Source organism: Lissotriton helveticus, chromosome 5_1 (genome assembly GCF_964261635.1).
Source record: "Lissotriton helveticus chromosome 5_1, aLisHel1.1, whole genome shotgun sequence".
Taxonomy (NCBI): domain Eukaryota; kingdom Metazoa; phylum Chordata; class Amphibia; order Caudata; family Salamandridae; genus Lissotriton; species Lissotriton helveticus.
The window spans coordinates 1,804,076,709-1,804,102,693 of NC_136065.1; the positions used below are offsets into that span (position 1 = coordinate 1,804,076,709).

A 25,985-nucleotide genomic window follows, 5' to 3' on the forward strand; every position below is an offset into this window, starting at 1 on the left:
GTGAATTTTGTTCACCAATGCATTTAGTATTCTCCTATAATTCATTTTAATTTCTATGTTTGTAATTTCATGGCTTTGCGTGATCACATTCTATACATATGTACTGCGTATTGTCTTTACAAATATTAGTCTGGTTTTTATTATTTCTGAAACTGGCATTTCAGTTAGTCTTTTCACTATTTCCATGATGTAATGCAGAGAAGGCGTATACACTTTTTTGTATTGTCCCACCTTTATTGTTACTATATAAGTCTCTCAGTATTTTGGGCGCGCTATGTGAACAAGCTCCCTGGTGGAGCGAAACGCGTCATCCTTTATGGAATAAACCGTCTTCCTGCAAACTCATTTGAGTAGTGATTGTTTTTTGGCTATTTTCCGCTGCATCGTGTGAGACTTCTGAGGTCCAGACCTATCAAGTTCCGCCGTCATTTGACGGAACAAGGACTGCTTTTTTCATATATATATATATATATATATATATATATATATATATATATATATATATATATATATATATATATATATATATATATATATGAAAAAAGCAGTCCTTATATATTCAAAAACTATGCAGAACACCCTTTTGAGAAATCGGAGCCACACGAAGGTTGAAGTACAGTCCCTTTAATGATGAAAGACAGCCTGCCAGCAGGCTCATTCAGGAAAGCAAAATGTCCATAAGTAATAACGCCAGACGCGTTTCAGGAAACATCCTTTCTTCAGTGGCGTATCGTGGCACAGAAAGGCTGTAGGCACTGCTGAAGAGCACTCAGTGGCTGATCACCTGCTCCAAGTGGGCGTGGCCTAATGCAAGGCCTGCTGGGCGATGTAGTGTTCTTCCAAATAATCCCCAGTGGGCGCGCCTGCACCCTTTCTTTTGATCAAGCCTTAGTGAAATGCTGAAATCCATGATAGAACCTGCCCTGCTTTATGCGCTGTCAAATCTGGAACTTGGAGCTGGTCTCCCTGCACGATTCCAGCTTCCTTGTTCATGCTCTGCTGCATATCATTAAAGAAAAGTGCTACGAGTAACTTGCCTGGTGGCTCTTCTTCAAGGGTAACCTTTTGTTGTTTATGGATTTGCGGCTAACCCAGTCGCGGAAGAAGCCCCTCTGCCACGGTGGACCCGCGGTGACTTCGGGTGAGAGGTCACCGTGTAAGCGGGAGGCATAAAAGCCTTTTGATGTGCATGAGAAAAGCAGCGCTTTAACAAGACTGTGTCTTTTACCCACTTGGGATTTAATAACTTTTGAATGCAGACTCTGGGTACAACCCAATGAGGGAAATACGTTTTGTGCTACTACATGAACCAGAATGCTGTAGTAATGGCCACGCCCACTGGGGAGGTTCAATGTGTATAATTAGCAGCACGTTTCACCTGGATGTCTTGCCTGCACCGACTGCCACTGAAGAAAGGGAAGCCTGAAACGCGTTTGGCAGTGGTTGCCATTGACTTTTAAAGCGCGCCCTTGTTCATGCTCTGCTGCATATCATTAAAGAAAAGTGCTACGAGTAACTTGCCTGGTGGCTCTTCTTCAAGGGTAAACTTTTGTTGTTTATATATATATATATATATATATATATATATATACATACTCTATAAAAGTTACTTTTCCTAAGTATTTATTCAATATACAACTTCACCATTAAATTAGATTTTATTAACTATTAAAAACAGTTTAATTACTTTACTAGTTGGTCCCATTCCTGAGCTACACTATGAAGTATTTTAATCTGCACTCTGGGTTTCTACATAGAACAGCTAGGCCTGCCACAGTGAAAACAGCTTTTAGGACCTTGTCATTGTAGGGACATGATAACATTAACTTTCTACATGCCCCACTTTTAAATCCCATGCACCCTACTTTGTGAGCTACATGTTTTACAGAGGGGGTAATATTTAACAGGGAGTTTTTTCCTGTCAAAAATGGTTAATTTTGACAGGCCACAGTGCATGTTTTGCACTGTTACAGTCAGGCTACAATAGTAGGGCCAAGCCATGTTTGCACTGCCACTATAGTGGATTGCATAATAATTACTGCAGTCCACTACTGGCACTTAACTTTCAGGCCTTTGGTACATTTTGTACCTCAAACTAGACTTATAAGCAAGTTAAATATACCAATTAGGAGTATGCCAATTCGACTGTATTTAAAGAGGGAGCACAGATACTTTACTACTGTTTAGCAGCTGTCGAGTGCACAGAGTTCTAAAGACAAGTAAAAATACTGGGTCCAGCAAAAGGCGATAAATTGGGTATGATCACACATCAAAAGTGGATTTCCTTCAGATACATTGAAAATGGAAGTGAACAGGTGTAATATTAATTAACTAGGCTTCACACAAGGCTGCCTGATTTTGAATAGATAGAACTGTGCTGCCCCAGGCCAATGCGTTCCCCTCCATGTAATGTACAGTTGGGCACAGAGCAATGGGCTCTCTGTGCATTAAAGCACACATGAACCCTCATTAGCACTGATGACATGGGATTAGTCAGTGCGTCTCTTTATGCGCAGTGGGAAAAGAGGGGCTTGAGGCCTACAAGGGGCAGTGCACCTCCCCCTCACCAAAGAGCCTTCGATGGACCAGCAGTCCCCCCCCCAACCAACCCCCCCCCCAGTGCCTTGAGACCCTTACATGGGTGAGTGGTTGTGCTTTACAAGCCACCTGATTGATTGATTGACCATTGGTTCTCACAATGTACTGGTATTGTGGTCCCTACCCTATGATGTGGCACTGGGGCTCTCTGCACAGCAGGGAATAAAGGGACAGAGGATCCTTCAAAGGGGCAGCACACTTCTCACCATTGGCTTCCACAGTGTGCTCACATGCTGCTCTCGAGGGAGGGGCATTGAAAATACATTTGCCCAATGTCTGCTTACGTTCTGGCACTCACTGGCATGTGTCTGGCATGGATAGCTTCCAATTGTGAATGGTTGCTGGTCACTTTCTGCAGTTGGCATCCATTCAGTGCTTTTGCCACAACGAGGTTGGTTGCAGAATGTTTGCGGATTCCCTTCTGCACACCGATAATGGGAGCACACCCCATCGAGGCCTAATCAGTCTTGCAGCTCATAAGGGCTCGCCATGTGTGCAATGCAGCTTTCGATAACAACTGTGGATTGCAATGCACATGTGTATATTGGAAATTGCCTTTTCCACTTCAGAAATGCAGCTGCACTGTACAGCAATGCCTGTTTACAGTTAGTTTAAACACAGGGCACCACAAGTGAACCCACTATCTCTACTGAACAGAAATGGCACAGTTCCCAGGACAGGGCGATCTTCCAGAGTTAGGACAAATCAGGTTGCGTGAAATTACCCATGCCTGCCCCATACGTGGCAGGGCAGGTGCAGGATAGATAAACTGGTATTCTTCACATCCTGTGAAGGGAATTCCGTGAATTCTTTTGAAGGAACATTCTATCCACTCAGAATGTGAAGCATTGAGTCGTACAGAGAGGCAGAAGATATTCAAGGAAAGTTAGTCAGCGAAATGATATAAAAAGCAGAAGAAGAATCAAGTGGCTTAAATTGTGTTCAAGCATTTTTTATGGTCATGCATAGTATATACATGGTCAACCTTAGAAAACAAGGCTTCAGTTTGTTTCTTGACCTCACATTCAATTTGATGACCTTCACATTATTGTATATATCAAGCTTTCCTCAGAACAGGGCACTTTGCTGGTCTACATGGACAGAAAACTCCTTTGACCCTGTTTGGACCTGCCGAAGTCACACCTCTACTGATCCCTATGGACAGAAGATCCCTCTGACCTTGTTTGAACCAGCCAAAGTCACACCTTTACTGATCCCCATGGACAGAAAATACCTCTGACCCTGAATGGACCAACCAAAGGCACACCTTTACTGATCCCTATGGACAGAAGATCCCTCTAACCCTGTTTGGACCAACCAAAGGCACACCTCTACTGATCCCTATGGACAGAAAATCCCTCTGACCCTGAATGGACCAACCAAAGGCACACCTTTACTGATCCCTATGGACAGAAGATGCCTCTGACCCTGAATGGACCAACCAAAGTCACACCTCTACTGATCCCTATGGACAGAAAATCCCTCTGACCCTGAATGGACCAACCAAAGTCACACCTCTACTGATTCCTATTGGCAGAAGATACTCCTGACCCTGGATGGACCTGCCGAAGTCACACCTCTACTGATCCCTATGGACAGAAAATCGCTCTGACCCTGAATGGACCAGCCAAAGGCACACCTCTACTGATTCCTATGGACAGAATATACTCCTGACCCTGAATGGACCAGCCAAAGTCACACCTCTACTGATTCCTATGGACAGAATATACTCCTGACCCTGAATGGACCAGCCAAAGTCACACCTCTACTGATTCCTATGGACAGAAGATCCCTCTGACCCTGAATAGACCAGGCAAAGTCACACCTCTACTGGTCCCTATGGACAGAAGGACCCTCTGCCTTTGATTGGAGCAGCCAAAGCCACACCACTGCTGGTGTGCTGAATCTGGCTGGAGACCCCTTCATTGACAGCTACTGAAGTTGGTGATGGGATGCAAGGGGCGCACAAGGAAAGGTTCACCTATTGCTCGTTTGCAGGAATCTATATGCCTGCCCACGAGGTGCCCAACAGTAACCTGTTAGCAGCATTGGCAAACGTTACCGCTCAATGAGCCGTCAGAAGGAGTGGACATGGAGGGTCCTGGGATTCCAAGGATCTAGACTCTGGAACTCACTGACCACGTCTCGGTGTGGACTCAAACTACAACCTCTTCAGCAAAGGGCTCATAACGGAACTGTTCGATGCCGCCATGGCAGCGAAAATGGATTATCAGACCCCAACCCATCACCAATTGTCATCTAACTCCCCTCTTTCCGCATTTCACCAAGTGCTCTGAAGTAACTGGAAGGATACACACTGTCGATAAACACTCCAAATAAAAATATAAAAGACATGTTGTTTTTATATAAGTCAAACAGAGGGTAGTCATAGTAACGGGAAGTAGGTCATCAAAGTACTTCCATATAAGCCCGGGTTGAAGAAGCTGATTATGAGGAGGTCAGATGAGAGAGCAAAGAATCCCAGGCCGCAAGCCTCTGGCTCTCCGGGCGGATCGAGGCGACTTTCAAGCTTGCGAAGGAAGCCACCAGTCAGTCGCAGGGCAGGGTGCCTGTGGTTTTATGCATTAGTCTCGCGGGTGCAGTGCGTGCACATTTTTTGTAAATCAGCAATCTGCAATGCTTGGTGTCTGTGCTTCTATATTTCCGTCTGATGCCGTGCAGAGTATATTTCTATGCATCATTTCCTTGCAGGGTCTCTGTGCTTCCATGCACCCATTACAGTGCACTAAGCTCGTGGTTCTATGCATTCGTTTGGTACAGTGCAGTGAGTATACATTTATGTATAACCAGCTCATTGCAGTTCAGTTTGTATGCGTGTCAATAGACCAGCCTGGTGTCTATCTTCCTATGCACCAGTCTCCTGCAGTGTTTCTATGCACCATGTTCTACCAACGCAGAGTGTCTGTGTTTCTGTGTGCTAACTCCCTGCAGCACACGGTGTCAGTGTGTCTGTGCCCCGGTTGCTTGTGGTGCATGGGACACTGCAAAGGAGTGGTGCATAGATACGGAAACCATTCACTGTATGAAACATGAACTCTATGGAACAGGCACTTCTGAAATAGAGCCTACAGGACGACGCAAGCTGCAAATGATGTGGCCACTGCGGCTCGTCATCACACTTTATTTGCTTTTTTAAACCTTTTTAGCCATGTTGCGCAGAGCATTGCGGATGCTGTACATCACCGGCAAAAGGCATTGGCAAAGCCAATAGTTCCCAAAGACAAGACCCATTTGCTTTTTCAGTGCTTATTCTGCCAGGTCGCCCACTTTGTCCTAGAGTGAGATTACAGACAGAGGTCACACAAGCTATTTGGCCCATGTTACAGCCATTCTGTCAAAGTACTACCTGCTGGTGGCAACGGAGCACTGGCCCACGGAGTGGAGCGGTCATAGACCCTCTCCTACGGTGGCGGCGGGCCTAGGCCCTAGGCAGCAGCACCTCTTCAAGGAGACATTCCCGAATGCTGCAGCACTTCTACCAATAGTGAGGCCAACAATAGGCAGGCCTCACGGTTTAAGAACGACAGGTTGTCGGCCAGTCATTATCCTAAATGCAAGACCATGTGCATCACTCTGGCCGTGGAGCACAGCAGACGCAGTCATGGTTATGGCGTCTGAAGGAGAAATCATTCAAGCATGGCCTTTCGGCACAAAATTCAGCCATCCAGAAATTGGGTATGAATGCCGCTGAAAGATGGAGTCCCCCTCCTGCAGTGATTGATTGAATAAGGTTGTTACAAATCCTTCTTCATGACAAACATCAGTAAGTTGGCAGACACATGTCGACAGCATATAGTGCACATAACGTTTTGCTTCCACCCACCAAAACTTATAGGGTGGGGCAGTGGGTCAGCCTGATTCAGCCATTGGCTCTCTTGCAACAGGAAGGACAACACGTGAACATCAGCCTAAAAAGAAGTAAAATACAATGGTTTGTCAATGTATTTATTTGTCTTTTGTTGTACTTTTTAAAGATTTTTAGACATACTTGAGTATTTAAACTGTGGTAGCAGGTTACAGTAATTTAGACTGGCACTAGGCACTGTATTAAATATGAAATGTTGATGCCAAAGAACTTGTTATATGATGAGTTGTTGCTAACATTCAAAATACCATTCTTTAAGTGCCAGACTCTAGAATAAACTCTTTTAATTTATTTTTAATAAAAGCAATGGAATGTACAGTTGGAATTAGTGATTCATTTTGAGTTTATGCCTTTGCGGTTCTACTGTGCGTGGTAAAAGTGAAGTAGATTATATGTGGTTGAAAAATTGAGTGTTTAACCTTAAGGAGAAAAGTGTAATTGATTAGATGTTCCCAATAGATAAATCCAATATTACCCAGGGAACACCTTCATTTTTACTGCATTATACCCAGTTCCTGTGGTTTCAAGGGTTACTCTCTTTCTCTTAAACTTGTACAGTAATTCAGAGCCAATGGTACCATTTGTTTGCACCACTAAGAATCAGAAAAGGGTTTCTATAACTGTTCTGCTAGGAAGCAGCTTTACATTTCTGTTAAAAATATGTGCAATAAATATGTATTTTTTAACTTGACATTTCTTTTGGTGACATTACTTATTTTTTCTTTTTTTTATATTGTGGTGCTTTATGGTTGCAATAGAAAAATTGACATCGTACAATCTTGTCAAGACAGGACTTATTGGCTTTGTCAATGCTTGTTAAGCAAGTTCTTTTTTCTGACTTTAATTTTACACTTTGGTAGCACAGAGTGACCAAGTAGGCGAAGGCTGGATTGCAGTAAAATTGCTCAAGTGTCCATTATTGTCACAAAACGAGACAGCGCATGGATACTTTTTTTGCCAGTTATGAGTTATTCCCCTTGAAAGGACACCTTTGCGTCATTTTTAGCATGGGAAAAGTGACTCAAAAGTGGCGCAAGGGGCTTGTAAATCTGCTCCTTTGTGTGGTAAAGAGGGAAGTGGTACAAGTAGTTGTATTTTGGATGAGGCTGGGGGGCTGAGGTGCCACAATCAGCCCTGTTTCAGCAACCCACTTTAGAAACTCATAACAGCCACCCTCGCAAATGCCTTCCTTCTGTGTTCACGTGTGAGCATGAGAGAGAGGTGACGTAGCAGAGGGCACATTGACGCAGGCATACCAATACTTCTATAGTTAGATATGCTAGTAAGTCATTATACTGTGAAGGGATATGGGCCTCGCTCCACCCAGCCGTTTAACAGATCCTAAAGAGACTCGTACTTACTCAAAACACAACAAACAACCCACCCATTTATATTTTAGGGTGGGATACATGTGAGGTGAAAGGGCCGTATCTGTTTTTAATATATATATAATATGTGGAAAAGGTGAACAGTTTTATGCAGTGACACCAAAGCAGAGTCATTACTCAAATGCTGAGTTGAGTGAGGGGTGGAAAAGACCCGAGGAGGGTTGGTTCCCTGAACCAACCATAAAATATGACTGAGTGATGGTTTCACAGATGATGTAGGAAGTATCAAAACATAGAAGCGAAAGGAGGACACTCAATGGATATGGTAGTGATGTGACAGTGTGTCCGCATCTAAATTGTCAAGAAGCTGGGTATGTTTCACCATCGGGGCAGGAATAAAGCTGAGGTACTGAGTTGGCAATTAGTAGAATGAAGCAACATATTTTCTGTGTCTATATATTGAGGGACAGAATTACAATTTGGCACCACACAGCAAGACAACTTGCTGCGTTGCGTCAAATGGAGAGAGCAGAAATGTGGCATAATCACTAACATACCTAACTAACACTAACGTATCTGCCCTCTGCTACACTGTTGCACTTGTGGCTGCCACGTGCCAACGCAGGCACCCGTCCACCACAGTGCAAGGGTGCTTGTGTTACAGGTAGGATTGTTTTTATGCAGGAAAGGACACCTTCTTACACAAACCAATTCCCAAAGCATATTCCTCTTTCTGTGTGTGCTACAGAATGCAGCACATGTAGAAAGAGGAGATAACAATGAGAAAGAAACATATTTCTCCTCATTACGCCTCACCTGGGAAGACATCGCATTATGACGCTTTCCCAGGTTTACTAGTCGTATTAAATCTAGGACTGCACCAAAAACCGTGGGTGGCAGTCCACCTCTGGAATGCATTCCCCACGCATAGTAACACAAGGCAGCTACTTGCGCTACCATCCAAAACTGTGTCCAAAACACAGAATGTTTCTTGAGGGTTGTAATTGAAAATGTTACTTTCTCACCATCCTGAACATCTGTGTGATAGGTCCTGATGAAGGGGAGTTCTGGGATTTTTCAGTACTGTTCTAGACAGGGAATATGGTTGCAACAATTACAGCTGAATAATAAGTAAGTAAGTAAAACCTTTTTAAAGCGTGCAAATGCTGAGGCGTTTTAGTGCGAGTGGTCTCTTAAGGATGAGCAGCTGACCAGTGAATAATGAATAGAAAATGGCCATGTTTTTAGCATTTTTCTGAAACATGATCTATTTGATTAAGATCTGAGTACAATGGGCTTGGTGTTCCAGAGTGTACACGCTAGGAAGGAGGAACTTCCCCCTCCCCATCTAGCTCTCTTTATTTTGGAAACTAGCACTAATTTGGCAGTGCTGGATCTTAATTTAAGAGAAGGAAGGCATATGCCAAGAAATGATTTTCAGGGAGTAAGCCGGGCCTTCGCCATACAACGCCTTAGGGGCTATTCATAGGGCCTTAAATTTAACTTGTTCACTGATTGGCAGCCAATGTGAGTCACAAATACCTTTGGAGATGGAATTATATTTTGGCATTTTAAGCAGCAGATGAGCAGCTGCAGTCTGAAGTGATTGCAGCTTCAGCTGTAGTTGTTTCTGGGTCCCTAGAAAGTGTGTTGCAATAGTCTATCCTAGATAGTACTAATGCTACAATGACCATCTTTTGTGTTTCAAGAGGGATGTATGGAAACACTTTTCTTGGCACTCTAAGGAGATGGAAGCAGGAGGATGTAACCTGGTTATTTTGATCGGAGAAGCCAAGCTGTCCATCAAAAAACACCCCTATAGTTTTAACTTTCTGAACCGGACAAGGAAGAGGGCCAGGGTTGGAGGGCCTCCAAGACGTGTTGCAGAAAGAAGTATCGGACTGAATAAAATAACCTCTGTTTTTTCAGTGTTTAGCTGTAGGCCATTTTCTAGCATCCATATAATAATGTTAGCCAGGCAGTTTCTAAATTAACTGGCTACTTCATCAACATCCGATGAGATAGACACAGAGCAACAAAGCCGTAAGACCTGATAAGTTTAGGCTGGGGCGTAACGTAAATATTGAAGAGCATGGGGGACAATGGCAAAATTCCCCCACGAGGAGTTAATGGGAGGGGTAAAGAGACTGGAGGCCCAGCTTGTAGTAGGTATTGTTTTGCCCCTTGCTGGCCAGTTTGTTCTCCCTTTTACAATTTGCCAAGCTCACAGAGACCATCTTGCTCACACACATGAGCCTAACATACTCATGTTTATGCATCACAGTCTTTCAAGCTTAGCAGTGCATTATTCAGATGACTGAAGTTCAACAGTTCTACAGATTAATAATTATTTTTGAAAGTGTTATTCCCCCTTTGAAATAGTTTTCATTTACCTGTCTCTCCTTTCGTTGAACACCCTGAGGTGGTGTGGTGCCTTTTTCTCACACCGGTTCCTGGATTATTCAGGTGTAAGTTACATCTTTAGAATGTGTGGGAAAAGCATGGCCAACTCTTTGAGAAACTATTAAGGGTCTGATTTAGAGTCTGGCAGGTGTGTACTCTGTGACAGCGGTTCTTAACCTGTGGTCCGGAAAACCCTGGGGTCCACGGCACCTACCTTCGAGGTCCACGACTGCTTAGAAAATTAGATAATATTAACAGATTAATAAAGTACATATTAATATAGAAGCATAATGTAAAATTGAAGATTTTTAATCAGTTAGTAAATGGGAAGGAATTTGAAGTTGGAGGCTAAAAATCAAGTTGGTGTCCTCAGATTTATTAATCATAGCAGTGCAAATTCATCATGCATAATACAATATAATATGGACAATGGGTGGCCTCAGTTTAATTTAGAAAAGCACCAACCTTCCCATTAAAATGAAAAATGTTATTGGTATATTTTTCTGTGAATTAAATAAAATATTTATTAATTTGTGTATTTGTTTAAAGAATGCTTGCTTCTGTAGTTTTTTGTATTGGTTTGAGGATCAAATCATCAAAATTATTTACGCTGGTGTTCCCAGCTCCCAGTAATGACTCAGTTGGGGTCCCGGGATTCCAGTAATGATCACGTGCATGTCCACAGAAGTCAAACGTGCTCCATGACAAACATCATTGATATCCTGTGTGCCTTGCTACAAATGTATTATACCCTATGGAACTTTCAAAAAGGCAGTTGGGATATCCATTACATTGTGACACAGTAACCTTCCACCAACCTCTAATTCAGGCCATAATTGAAATGAGTGAGTTTCACTACATTTGCAGGAGACATAATTGACAACTCCTCTGAACAGCAATTGCTTTAACCCCTTAGCTGCTGGGGTCATTTCCCTGCTGTGCTGAGGGGAGGGGACCGCGCACAGCGCCCCGGTGCTCCTGACAAGATCAGCTCGTCATGAGCCACGGTTCACGTGTGCTCATGACGAGCTGAGATCGTCATGACCACACCCGTTTCACATTAGAACGCTCGCACAGCAGGGGAATTTGCCCAGTGTGCGAGCGTTCTAACGGTCATGACGAGCTGAGCTCGTCATGAGCATACGAGAACCGTGGCTCATGATGGGCTGAGCTCGTCATGAGCGTGGGAGGGGTTAAATGAAGATGTAAACGTGGGTGTGCATAGTTTACACAGCTGTATATTTTACACATTTATATCTGTTTCACACTTTGAAAGTAGTCACAATTGTCTTGTGTTCATAAACATGTTAACCGAAGATTGAGACTGTGAACGCACAGCAATGTAACCATATGTTTACGCCAGGGAATGTGAACTATGTAGTTGATTGTAACTTTTCCTTTTTCTTCTCACAGGATTAACGGATGATAAGGACATCAAGGCAATGCTGAAAGGCTCCAAGCTTTGGAAGATCAAGTCTCACAGTTGGCGCAAGCAGCGGTTGTACCGACTGGAGAAGGATGGGATGACCATCTGGTATGAGAGTCCATCAAAGGGGGCACGCTCAAAGCAGATCTGTAAGTAATAGCTCTACGATGGGAATATGTTGCAAGGATTACGCTATTGCCTTTTGTGACAATCTCTTATGTTAATGCCAGTTCAGAAGATAACTAATATCATGCTTACCTCTAATACCCTGGCGGCGGGAAGCAAAATAATCCCGTAAACATAATATATTGATGCGCTTCTCAGATCTTCGGTGACCAATTCATGACTGCTAAGCAATAAAGGTGTCACCCCCATATCAGTTTCTGTTTTAATAATAGCAGGATTCGAGCCTCCCGATTGAAGTTACAATGGGGGTCAGTCCTATTGCCAGGATATTTTAAGAATGGTGTTGTATCAATGCTGTAGTCTCAATCAGTACTCTGAAAGAATATTACTATCAAATATAGATAAGGATTTGGAAAATAAGACAGTACTGCTTAAATAATATCAATTCCAATCAATTTTCATTTAAAGTCCTGAAGACGAGGTTAATTCAATTAATTGGGTTTGATGTAAACTCCAAATACTACCATACAAAGAATCAAAAGCAAATTTTGAACCTGATTTTTGTGAGAGCTGATTATGTTGGATAGATGAACAACGGATTCAAAATGCGAACTGTTACCACAATGTAATTAAATACTAAACTGTTTTTGAGATCTGATATTTTGAATTTAAGGACTTAAACAAGAACTAATGTGTCCATATATTTTTGCATGAGTAAGAGCCTTTTTTATTTCAATAGTTCTTTATTACAAGTTTTTGTTATAAACAAAAAGTTCTAAGAGATCAAATACATAAGTATGCACAGTACAGATCATGTATACATGTGGTATGTGGGAATTTAGGGTAATGTCAGAGCATTTTGATCAGAACAGTAAGAATTACAGACTAGGCTAAATATCCCACTTCTATATGAACATAGGTAAGACCATCATTAAATCATATAACATCTTGGCGAACATAGACGAAAAAACCTATTTGAAATAACAGTTAACCTAGATTGTTAGGCATAAAATAAACATAGCTATCATGGTTATGTCACTTAATGGGGGACCTTATTCACAACTGGGAGATAACTTGGAGAACTGAGGAATCCAGGGGGATGTCTTAAGCAAGTAGTAAAGAATTAGATGCTATGTATGTTGTCTACTCTTATCACTATAAGGGGATAATGAAGAAAGATTAACCAGTAGGGTTGAGATGTGTAAATACATCTAGCGTATGCCATTGTATTTATGATACATTAGTATTTCCTGGTAGAGCCCCTTGTGGGCGCTTCATAGATAAGTGACCCATGGCCACCAGGTGTAGTAGGAAAAATGCACAGAAGATTCAATTCTTTGAGAAGTGCTAGATCAGGTGTAGTTAGGGTCTGTCAAGGGGGAAGACCATGCTTCTAGGATGACTAATGGGAGGTTTCCCATCATCAATAGTTTGAATATTTTTGATAGTTGGTCTGCAGTTTTTCCCCAGAATGGTTTAAGTAGATCACAGCTAAAGAACATATGGTCCACTATCTCAGGAGCGGATTTGGTGTTCCAACAAGTATCCCTGTTGATTCAAGTCCACAGTAATAAATATATAGTGAAAATTGTGACTCCGTAAGTGAGGGGATAAGTTTATTACACAGAGCTTTGTCGTATATAGTATTCCACACTACCGGTAAGGGGGGATCTAAGTGCAGAGCAGCAAATTGTTTGGACCATTTTTGTTGGAATGGGGGTTGGGTTTTAAATTTGTAGGTGTTGATCAATTTATATATTTACGAGAGGACATGGCCAGTTGAAAAACAAATTTTGAGGCAATAAGTAAGTCTGGATGTTCAAATGAACCTACTATAGATAGTTTCAATTTACTTTTCAGGAAGTCATAGAAATCGATAAAATGTAAGCAAAATTTTACTTGGAATTCCACAATCGATAGTGGAGTGGAATCAAGATCAATTAAATACATATTTGACAAGGCCTATTCGTTTACCTGCCCATATTTGTCTTAATTTAGGGACCATTTCTGCTTTACTTTTGAGGCATTATTCCAGAGGGTAGTATATTGTGATCTGGATTTGGGGTTAGATATGCATTTATCAAGTGGTCTAAATGCTTTCATTGTGTCTGAAAATATTTGTCAATATTGAGGGACTGGGCTGTGCGACATGGTGAGGAAGGACGAGAGTTAAGGAGCGCATAATGAGCGTTCGATTTTTAACCATCTAGGATGGGTAAATGAGTCATCAAGTAACAAGTGTGTACCTTGCCTCACCAGGAAGGCAGTTGGGTAGTGGAGCCAGTTTGGCATTTTACAGTTGCCTTGAGCCAAGTCTAGACAAAGGGTTTTATAGGCAATCCCAGCTCTTTTGCCATTACATAAAAAAGCTGAATTTAATATGTCGAAAGTGGCAAAAAAAGGATGGTGAGAGTCGCCCAGGGAGCTTAGATATAATTAAATTGATATGGGCAGTAACCATCATTTTTATAGTTTCCATCCTTCCTCATCATGATATATGTTTGGGAGTCCAAGAGGATAAGACATCCTTGAACTTCTATCTTGTTTTCGTTATTTGTGTTTAACTGATTCAGGCAGATTCCTAGGTATTTAAAGAATGTAGGTTGCCATTTAAGTCCGGAGTCTCCAAGATGAGTTGGCAAACAGTGGGGATTAAGAGGAAGGACCTCTGCCTTGACTTTGTTTCGAGTGCATTCAGAGACTGTAGAGAAGTGGTGGAATATTTTGATAATCTCTGGCATGGCAGTAGGTATTTTGCTAGAGAAGTTAAGAATATCGTCAGCACATACTGCTGTTTAGAATGGTGCATCCCGAAGTAGAAACTTTTTTGATCTCTGAAGAGTTGTAATAGAGGGTTAATGGACAGCAAGAATAACAACAAGGAAAGGGGGGCAACCTTGTCTTGTACCCTGATATAGACTGAACATTGTAGATATGGCTCCATTAATTCCAGTTCTCGCTATGGGATTAGAGTAAAGACCCTGGTCATTTTCATAAATATAGCTACTAAGTTATGTTTTGAGATGACAGATTCTAGAAAAGGCCATGAGACTACATCAAATGCCTTATCCACCCTGAGGGAGACTGCAGCAGCCGGATGCGAAGAAAGGCATGCTATCTCTATAAAGTGGCATGGTGTACGTATATTATCACTTGCTAGACTGCCCTCCACACACCCCATTTGCAAGTTATGTATCAGCTTGGGAATGTGGAGTTCAAATTGCTTGGCCAGGAGTTTTGTGTAAATGTTTGCTTGCATATTTAGTAGAGAGATCGGTCTAAAATGTGTGGGTTCAAAGTGATCCATGCCCTCTTTAGGGACTACCGCTATTGTGGCTTCTGCTGTAGTCCTGGAGACCTTACCCTGACTCACAAAGTGATTAAGAGTTTCTTTCAGGGGCTTAATGATTGCAATTGAGATTGTTTTATAAAATATTAAAGGGAATGGTATGGTGCTTTGCCGGATCGGATAGATTTAAAGGCCTCGAGAATTTCCTAGGTTTCTTAGGGTTTATTCAGTTTTTCCTTTTCAGGCGTTCCTATGGTTTTCAGTGATAATGAATTCAGAAAGATATCACATTTTTTTAGCTGTGTTTATCGTAGGCCACTAGAGCTGTCTATGAAAATATCCCAGGTATCTCCTATTTTGGATTTGTGGGAGCTTTGATGTGGAATATTAAGTTATTATTTTCTTAAATTTGAGGGTTGCAACTAATGCTTCGACAGCTTTGTTGAGGTGAAGGAGTTTTTTTAGCTCGTTGTGCATGTACCCACACATAAGCTCCTTTATTAATAATAGTATTGTATTCTAGCTTTTTAAGTTCATATAATAATTGAGCATTTTTAGAATGTCAGAAAAATATTTTCTTCTGTTTGATAGACATGGAAAGCTGTTTAAGGGACTAAGGGACTCTTCAATGTCTTTGGTTTTCCTGGCCATACGTTTCATAATTTTTACCTTATAGTGCCTGTAAATGCGTCCCAGAGTTACTGCTGTTTGAGTTTTTTGTGAAAAATTAATGGATCTGATTCACTGTCAAGAACTTCAGAGTTCATCCACCAGAACGAGTTCTTTGGTTTGGTAGGTGATTTGAGAATGGCGACAGAAATGACGGCGTGGTCTGAGATGGTTATCGGTTGGATTCAGCGATAGGCTGTAGGAGGTCAGAGTCTCTTAATATGTAGTCAATGCAGGATATTATTAATTGCAGTGGGGCGAAAAAAGTAAAATCATTGCCTTTAGCGTTATGTATTCTCCAAATGTCAGAGAGATCATGTGCTTTACATTTGTTTATGTGCTTCGGTGGTCTATATATAAACGAGGAGTGACGGTCTAGGATGGGATCCATTGCCACCAAACACTAGGTGAGAATCAGTAGGTATTGATGCCAGTTTCATGTTTAGAGAGTACCAAAAATGTGGGTTCTTATTGTTGGGGCTGTATACATCTATTGTATTTAGATCCCTGTCACCATTTTTGAGCCTGCCACCTGCCCTCTTCATCATGTTTGGCAGAGATAATGGATTGACTTGATCCTCTACTTTCTTTTTATTACAAGGATCGAAGCATGCAGTATCCTGCACCCATCATTTCCTAAGGGATAGTGCTTCCATATACCCAATCTTGGTCTCCTGTAGAAAGACAATAACGCCTTTCAGGTCATTAAAATAGTCTGAAATATTCTTCATTTTGACCGGGTGATTCAACCCCTTGGTATTAAACGATAGTATCTTAAGAGAAAACAATACAGCCTTTTATAAAATATGGATGATAGCTTCGTGCAGTAGGCCACACATATGCCAAGTAATAAACAATTAGTGTTCATGCATGATAAGTTATCCCACTGGAAATAAGATTATTAGGAGAAACAAGAAAACATTAGAAACATTGGAGCACAGTAAAAAGACATGGGGTGTCAACGAGCCTGGATTTTGAAGATAGTTTGTGGTGAGTTTAGGGGGATCTGAAGTAGTCCCGAAGCACATTGCAGCCCCACCCGCTTCCCATCAGGGTAAGTCTCTTAGAGAGGAGGTAAGAAAAGGGAGACTGAGTCGGGGCGCACTAAATGACCTGAGCCCCAGTGAGTCTGCTGCCAGGAGTGTAATCAAAGGAGTGGCAGCCAAAGGTAACATTGAGAGATTTGAGTGTGCACCGTACAGTGCCAGTGTTTGGAGTGTAAAGAACAGCTGAACATTGCAAAAAGAAATCCAACTGCACATGAATTTGATGGTTTACTTATGGAATACGAAATGCATATAGACATAATTATCTCACATCTATGTCGTGAGATATTAAAGGACCGACTTAGCACAACATCAATATCTGAAAACTAAGTGTATCAGTTAGTTGTCACATTACTGGACTTGGTTCCAAAAGTGTAAACCATATTACAGGCGTGAGCTGGGATCGACAGAACAACTTAAAAAGCATATGTTTGGGAAAGCTTTTAGGTTTAGGTAGAGTCCAAACATCTATCTTTTTTAGGATGCACAGGAAACCCTCGCTCCAGTCTCTTACATTTACATGTAGTGCCAAGAATGGGTTGGGGCTGGTTCATCACAGCATGAACAAGGAAGAAAGTGAACATCCAGGGGATCTGGCTTTCGACTACACTTTCACCGGGAGGTTTTATATTCAGGCTGAAAAAGGACCAGAAAAGCAGATACAGCAGATCTTCCTGTTGCTAGAAGGTCATATAGAGGTAAGGATGCACACGAAGGCACTACCTTCAGAAGTGGGCATCATGGGTCGAGTGCCCACCATGCCTGACTAAGTGATAGGGCAATCCACTTCACCGCCTTGTTTTCCTGCTGGTTGGTGGCTAGTGTTTGGAAGTTACCTGTGTCGAGCTGTTTGAAACTCGCGCAGATATTTGCATGCGCTTGACGTAGGGTGACCAGGCGTCCCGGATTTGCCAGGACGGTCCCTGTTTTTCACCAGCTGTCCCAGCAGATTTTGAGAAATGTAGTTCATGTCCCGGTTTTTGGAGAGGGTCTACTAAAAACGCGGGGAGGTGTTTTTTTTATGTTTTACAAAGCAGGGATAGTTAGCAGTTGTTCCAAGAAAGCAATTTAATTAACAGGTAAGCTACTGGGTTTAAAAATTGCATCTTATGTATGTTTTTACTGCCTGTTTTCTAATTCTCTGCTGAGGAGCGCTGTCATTCTGTGCGCTCGCTTGACATAAAATTATAGTCCTTCTTCTATTTTTGTGAAATGTCTCGGTTTTTTGCTTTAAAATTCTGGTCACCCTAGCTTGACGTGAGTAATACCATCATATGTAACAAGTCTTGTAACCCAAACCACCAATGAGATGTAACTACGTCAGATATCTGTAATATCTCTCAATGCCTAGAAGCAATTCCGATTTAAAGTGTGCGCAACCCAAGTACAATACAGATACATATCTCAGGGCAAGCAAAAGCAGGGGACGAAGAGGAAACCCAATCTATGTAACATGCCAGAATGTCGTTAGTTGACAGATCGTAGAGATTACTAACCGGAATAGAAACACAATACCCAAGACATACTTACAGAAGTCAACTCCTACAGTGAGCAGGGAAAAATTATCATATGAATGGATAACCACAACCTCGTGTAGGATAATGAAAGTCATTTATGTAACAATGTATATATATATATATATATATATATATATATATATATATATATATATATACATGGTTAAAAAATGTTATTAAAAAAGTCACTAAAATGTGTCAGTTAAGGTTAGTTCTACAAGCCATAACTTGCAAAACACCCATGTAACCCATAATAACTTGGACATCAAATGCACTGCTTCTGATCTCATTGTTTATGAAACAGATGCAATTTCAAATGCCATAAATGATATTATGGTCTGACTGCATACATCATACCATTAGGTATTAGCCATAAATGTACTTGCCACTCTTAAGTCGGTCAACCTGTCATACCAGGGAACGAGGTAAGAAATGAAGGTCTCTTTCGTTATTGGAAGGGATGTTAGGATGTTTTGTTTAGTAGATTTTCAAGGTGGTGAAATAAAGAGAAAAGACAAATTGCATTAGATGGTTTATTTAATCTCCCATAATTTTTAGGGCAGAATTTATCCAAAAATAGAAACATTCTTTTTAATACTTAGGGAAGTGACAGGCAGACAGAGCCGGAAGGGGGAATAGAGGAGATTTAAGGCCAACCAATCAATCCACCATGCATCCTTGGGAGCATTCCTGAGAAACAGGGACAGCAATTTCACTAAGACAAAACTTTACCTTGTCAGGTGTCAGGCTATGTATTATACTGGGAAGCAGCAGGTGGACTGAAGATTATTTCTAGGTGTAATGTTAGCCAAGACCTTTTGATGTTACTAAAAGTATACACATAATATGCTTACTTACAGGGTCTTCCAGCCAGTCTTTTTCATTCATTTGTATGTTATTGTGTCATTCGCATTTTAACTCTGCCCACTACATCTTACAGCATGGGGCATTGGGTTAACCCACTTCAGCCACTTGCTTACTTTACTGTGTGTAAAAGGGTATTTTGCCGTTTCATAAAGATCACACCTGCACGCAAGAGTAGTTCCCTTCAGTGACAGAGATTACTATGGCAATGTGTGCATTTTTTAGACCAAAAAATACTTCTGCTTTTAGACAATATTTTTTATTTCGATTGCTGAGCCCTGGCAGCATTCCCAACAATAAGGTTTTGCAAAAACCATGTCACAATAAAACAAGCATTACCAAAGCTGAAATGCCGATGGCTAGCGCTACACATATGTATCTTTGCCAATGCTTGTTTATGTGACAGAGCTCTTCACTCATTTTATTCGGGAAACCTCTGTTGTCTTGAGTGAGGATTTACCTAGCAGGGGAATGAATCCTGTGTTAAACACATACAGAAGAAAAAATAAAGTTAAAAGGGATAATACAGCCCAGCAGCGTTAGGGTGAGTCCAAATACGTGAACCCTGGCTGTACCAAAGACATAATGGGTGGAAGGAAGCAATCCGGTAACAACTCGACACCCTTGTCAGCTAACAGTCCAGCTGAGACTGGGCGTCAGTGTCAAGGTCGGTGGAGGTGGAGGCAGAGACCTAAGCAAAGGTTCTTAAAATATCCCATTTGGCAGCAGAAAGTGCAGAATAAGAGCTTCATTTAGAGGTGGTGGTAACCGGACATTGAACTGAGATTGCCATCTGCAGATGTCCAGTCCCCAGCTCCATTCAAAGGTTGGAGGAACACAGTAATTCTGATGGCAGAGCTTCCGTGGCTCCTCTATAGTGAAAGTCATTGTATGCAGGGCCGTCTTAGCATTATAGGGCCCCTGGTAAAGCAGTGCATTGGGCCTTGCCTACACAACCACTCATAGGAATAACAATGTTTGACAAAGTATTAGTGTTAGATTCTGGTTTGCATGGGGCCCCTATGCTCGTGGGGCCCCTGGGCAACTGTCCAGTTTGCCCATGTGTTAAGACGGCACTGGTTGTATTGATATGACGCAGGAAGAGTAGGCATTTGATGGGCTTACTTAGGACATGGCTACTGGCACTATATTCTGCAGGGGACCACCCACTACACCTTGGTGGTCTCAAACTGAAAAAGTCCTTGTAGTTACCTGTGCATTGCGAAGCAACTTCCAGCGCATGGGCTCTGATTATCCGAAGATGAACCGGTGTTCAGGGGTGGGGGTCTGTTTTTAAATGGGTGACATTGACGAGGCTATTTCTGCAAGTGGACCCCTCTTTGAGGGTCTGTATGGTTTCCCCAGAGGAGCTTGCACTGTGGAGACGAGAGTGCTTTGGGGAAAGATCCGGCCAGTGAGCAGCCATTTAGAGATATGGCCTAACAGCCAGAGCTGCTAAATTTGAAACTGGGGAACCAGGTACGAGTTCCGGCGTCTGCTCAATATCCAGTGATTTTGGGTAAGTCACTTTATTTCCCTGTGCATTAAAAAAGTTAATCTGACCTTGTGTAATGTAACTTATCATGGACCCACCCCCCCCGACGCCTGGAACGACACCTGGTGGCCCCCGCTCAGCAGAAACCCATCCATCCCCACGGATCACACACGCAACCCTGGAATCATCCTGGACTCCGAGCTCAAAATGGACCGCCAGATCAACTCTGTTGCATCCTCCTGCTTCCACACCCTCCGCCTCCTACATAAGACCTTCAAATGGATCTCCCTCAATCACAGAAAGACCATCACTCACGCCCTCGTCGCCAGCAGACTCGACTAAGGCAACGCACTCTACGCCGGGATAAACAAAAACATCACCCGCAGGCTACAAAACATCCAGAACGCCGCCGCAAGACTGGTCCTCAACCTGCCAAGACACTGCCATATCTTCCAGCACCTGTGCACACTCCACTGTCTCCCCATCCAGACTAGAATCACCTTCAAGATCCTCACCCATGCACACAAAGCCCTCCACAACACCGGACCAGCATACATGAACAGCTGACTCAAATTCCACGCACCCCAGAGGACCCTACGATCAGCCCAGCTCTCCTACGCCGTGGTCCCCTCCACCAGAAAGACCACATCAGGAGGCCACTCCTTCTCCTTCCACGCGGCCAGAGCCTGAAACGCCCTACTGCTCCACCTCAGACATCACTCCCCATCTTTACGAGAAACCTCAAAAGTTGACTCTTCAACAGACCCCCTCCTTGATGGACTGGAACCTGCATCTCCCCTCCTCCCCAGCACCTTGAGACCCTTACGGGTGAGTAGTCGCGCTTAACAAACACGTGATTGATTGATAATCTGGTGCTCATGTAAAGCGCTGTAATGCCCTAGGGCCAAGTTTGCGCTGTATCAAACAAAGAAATAATGATGGTTCGGCCACGGCTGGAGTCAGGCGCGCAACACCCTTTGGGCTCACGGGGCTTCAGCCCCTCCCCCCCCCTTCCCCCGTCATGCCTGTCAGCCCGGGCTGACACAGCTTCGCAAGCTGGCGAGCATGTAAAAAGACCATTTAGTTATAAATGAGGCTTTTGTTGTGTGGTCACCCCTTCTCACGGCCACTTTGTCCGTGGTTGGAAGAATTAGCTCCCCCCCCCCCGAAATATTTTCAGCCCCACCCCCCCCCCCCCCCCCTGAAATTTGGATCTAGTTGCCTGCCTGGGTGGAGTAGTAAGGATAGTGCCTCTGCAGCCCTGTGTATATGGCAGCCGAACTGCAAATAAGCTCCTTGGACCATATTCTTAAATAACAAAGGAAAGATCTCTATAAAAATCAATTTATACCAAGGAATAAAATCGCAAGGTCAGCATCATCTTTCAATAAAAGCTAGAACAAGTTTTCAGGTAGCAGTTTAAACAACTTGAAAGGTCTGAACACATAGCGCTGACAAAAAGAAATGATAGGCGCTAGAGTTAAAAAAAACATTGCTTATTAACAACCTGGGGTAAGAAATGTTTACATTTATGATGACCTCACCACTGCTAGAAATGAATGCTGGTGTTTGAAGCGGAGGTGTTATTATTATTTAAATGAAGCAAACACATTTACGCAACAACAGAAGGATAAAAGGGGGCGTTGGCTCCGCCGACGTTCGAACTTGTGACCTGCAGGTTACACAACCCCTTCTGCAGTAACACCCTACCCACTGATATATTTCAGCCGCTACTAAAAACAAAAGCCGTGTTTCGTGAGGAAAGAAGACAAACCCGCCAGACTGGCTTACAAACTGATAGTTCAAGTGACTCGTAATTTTATGACGTCAGTCAGGTATGTGTTCCACCCTGTTTCAGACACTCCTTTTTGAATACACAACATTCAGAGTTTTAACTTGGGTGTTGATTAATAAGCATGTGGATACCCAAAGCTTTCCTTGTCCCTTGATTCGGGGGTAAGATTCCTCGACAGTGGGATGGGTGTGGTCTGCGGAGGCACGTATGTTACATTATTCACTGGCGTAAGAACCTTGAGGGGGCCTCCCTGCAAGGCAGCTCGGCCCCCCCCCTCCGGGGCTCAATCAGGAGCCCTGCAGCCAGAGTGCTGTGCTGATGGGGCTCCCTGGAGCTTGAGGCCCTCCCCGCACCACAGGGGCTGCGGGGGGCCTGTGTTACGCCGCTGACTGTATTTATGCAATACGGTGCTTTCCTGGCTTTTCCCCTGTGCTGGCACCGTTCGGCAGCCTAGCGCCAACACAGGCACCCATGCACCATGGTGCAAAGGTGCCTGTGTTGTTGGCAGGATTGTTTTTGTGCAGAAAGTGTCACCCTCCTGCACAGAAACAATCCTAAAAGGCTTTTTCCTCTTTCGATGTGTGCTGCTGAATACAGCACACATCGAAAGAGGAAACAAGCATTTTCAATGCAATAGCTCTCACATTTGTGAGACTTTGAGCTATTGGCATTGTTAAATGACAATGCATTTTATTTATGTGTTGGTTTTTAAAACATCAATAAAAGTCATTGTCATTTACAATGCAAATAGTTTAAACTCTCGCAAATGAAAGCTATATTGCATAGCAAATGCTTGTTTTTTATGTGTTTTTTAAAGTCGCCGACATGACAGGTTGCCCCCACCCTTCACCATGCGCTAGTAATGATAAAAGCGGGACAAAAATATAAATAAATAATCCTGCACTCAGCGATACAGAGCAGAGGTTTAGAGTCTTGTTTTCAATCGTGCTCTGTACAGGCCTGTTTTCAATGTGCTTGAAATCAAAAGCTGGAGAGCAGAATGGTGCAAGCTAAGCGGGTGCCGTTGCAGGAAAGCTTGTCGTGCCTATAAAAGGAGAAACTCATCAAGGACAATAGTGCTCACATGCTGTAAATAACACCTACCGTGTAACAACCGAAGTAAAACGGCCAGTCCTCGGGGGTGGTTACAAATGAAGACAAGACGGTATTAAGGAGGGACTGACAAGCATATTAACGAATCAGAAGCCGGTATTTACCAAGGGCAACGACACAAGCCAATGACAAATATAGGCGGAGACTGGGCGGAGCTTCAAGTACATACCTGAGTACCCCATGCCTTGCAGCAGTGCATGCGCTGCCCAGACTTGATCTAAAAACAAGGAGAAATAATGTCATTTCTCCTTGTCACACCTCACCTCAGAAGGCATAAGGTTTTGATGCTTTCCCAGGTTTACATGCTCTCCTAAATCTGAGGTAATGTCAACATCCATGGGTGTTGGATGGGAAAACTCATAGCAATGCCCATGGAACGCCTCCTAAGTGCAGAGTGAGGCAACGCAGTGATTTGCTCTGCCTTGCTCCATTTCTATGAGACCATTCAAAGCCACGCATAGTTATGGCTGTGCGTGGCTAGTGAGCTCATAGATAAGATTTTGTGATTTGTGCGGCTGGAGTGTCAGAAAAAGTGACTCTCCGGTGGTGCAAGGGGCTCATAAATAGCCCCCCTGATTTTCAAATGTTTGTATGTGCACCAGAGTGTTAGGAGCGCAAAATACCAGCCCTTTTCACAGAATCCAAATTTGTGGAATGTTAGGATTGTAAGTTACACATAGATAGTGGTAAATCGGTGAGTAATGCAGATTTTCCACTGCAGCAAATTTAAGGTTGGAGTAAGAAAGCCAGCATTGTGGTGGATGGGTGAGGATGTAAAATAGAAGAATTTATGGACAAAAGAGATATAATCGTAGTTAAGATTTACAGTTCAATCCAATAACATTTTTTACTTGTGGCGTTGCCTTGAGAGAGTAACAAACAGTATCCAGAGTGGCTGCTTATTAAGGGTCACACTGCCAGTTCAATTACTTTAGGGGTCATTTAGGGTTTAGCGGGCTGTACGCTGTGTGGGAAGTTGGCCTGATATGCAGTGCTCACTATTCTAGTGATCACTATGTATCAGTCCAAACAACCCTTATTGATGATTGGTTGTAAGTCAACCTTATAGACCAGCTATCCTAGTAGCATGGATACGAGCAGTCTAAGGCTAAGACTCTAGAGGGCGTGTTAAGCCAGCTGTTTTACCATCACATTACCCCTTGAACACCAAGTGAAAGGACACCACACAAGTTGTTATGAAAATAAACAGATATTTATTTATAACAAGACTACCCTAAACTCTTTATGAGTCAGGGAGCTAAGCACACAACAAAACTCTTACGAAAATACTTTAAGTCGCACAATTTACACAAATGCCCTAGGGGCACGAAAAACCATATACACAGTAAGTGGAATGCGAACTTGCTAGCAGGTAAGTAATACTTTTCTAGACTCAGGAATCGCTAGGCCTACAATTCTAAACACTGGGATTAGATGCAGGAGGCCTGTGGACGTCGTGTGCAGAGTGGGAACTCTCACGCGTAAGGCGGGAAAAAGTCTATGGAGGCTAGCAGTTGCAAAGTTACTGTTCTCGGGCGAACCCGACTAGGTGGGTCGAAAACAAGAGTGGATCCGAACACTTAGGGTGTTGGACTATGCTGGAGCACCGGAGTACTCAGGTTACCTAGCCCAGGGGCTGCAGCTGCATAGGGTTGAAGTTGCGTCGGAAACCCTCGTTGAAGATCCAGGAGCCTGAAGAAAGAGTTGCTGGCAGGCGGCCAGTGAAGAAAGTTTGGAGTGATCCAAGCCTGGATCAGGGAAGAAGAAACCTGTAAGCAGAGGGGACCAAGTTCTGAATCACTAGCCAGTGATTTGAGTGGACACCAGGATGGCACCGGACGAAGTCACCTCAGCCAGGTGAGTGGGCGCTGCTGGGCTCTGCAGTCTCTCGGACCAGGAGGCGTTGTCGGCGACCAGGATGGAGGTGCGAGCTGTCCCACGAAGGTTCTTGCTGTCGACGTCGCTGGACCCAGGATTGGGCAACAAGTCTTGGCAAATGCAAGGCCCACTCGGTGGACCTAAAATGGCGTCTTGAGTGGACCAGGAGGGTCCAGGGTGCTCCTCTTTTGGAGGGGAGCAAGGGCTAGTCTGGAGCAACCAGACCAGCAGTGTTTGTCGTCGTGGAGCGTCGTGAGAGGGCCACTAGCCAACGGGCACGCGACCTGGACAACGCGGTTGGCAGCAAAGAGCAGAAGGGCCCCACGCAGATCTCGTGGATGCAGGGGGGCTGAACTTCGGTGCTGGAGCTGCTCAGGGTCGGGGCTTCTCTTACCCCAAAGCACTCGGTCGAGGGTCACTCGGTGGTCGTGCTGGACAAGCGTCGTGCAGTTCTGAAGATGGCCGGTCCCTCGAGGTCTCGTCGCACCCACGGATCACAGCTGGGCTGATGATGTAGGTTGAGGTCAGAGGTGCCAGGGAAGCCGGTTCTCG

At 43.4% G+C, this 25,985-nt stretch overlaps 1 protein-coding gene across 1 annotated transcript in view; it reads left to right on the plus strand.

Annotated features, from left to right (window-relative positions):
* PLCD3 (phospholipase C delta 3) overlaps nt 1-25,985 on the plus strand; it is a 379,382-nt gene that overhangs the window by 143,519 nt on the left and 209,878 nt on the right. Inside the window, exon 2 of the mRNA XM_078645134.1 lies at nt 11,629-11,790. Within this exon, the coding sequence (XP_078501260.1) occupies nt 11,629-11,790 (162 nt within the window). The remainder of the gene's footprint in view (nt 1-11,628; nt 11,791-25,985) is intronic.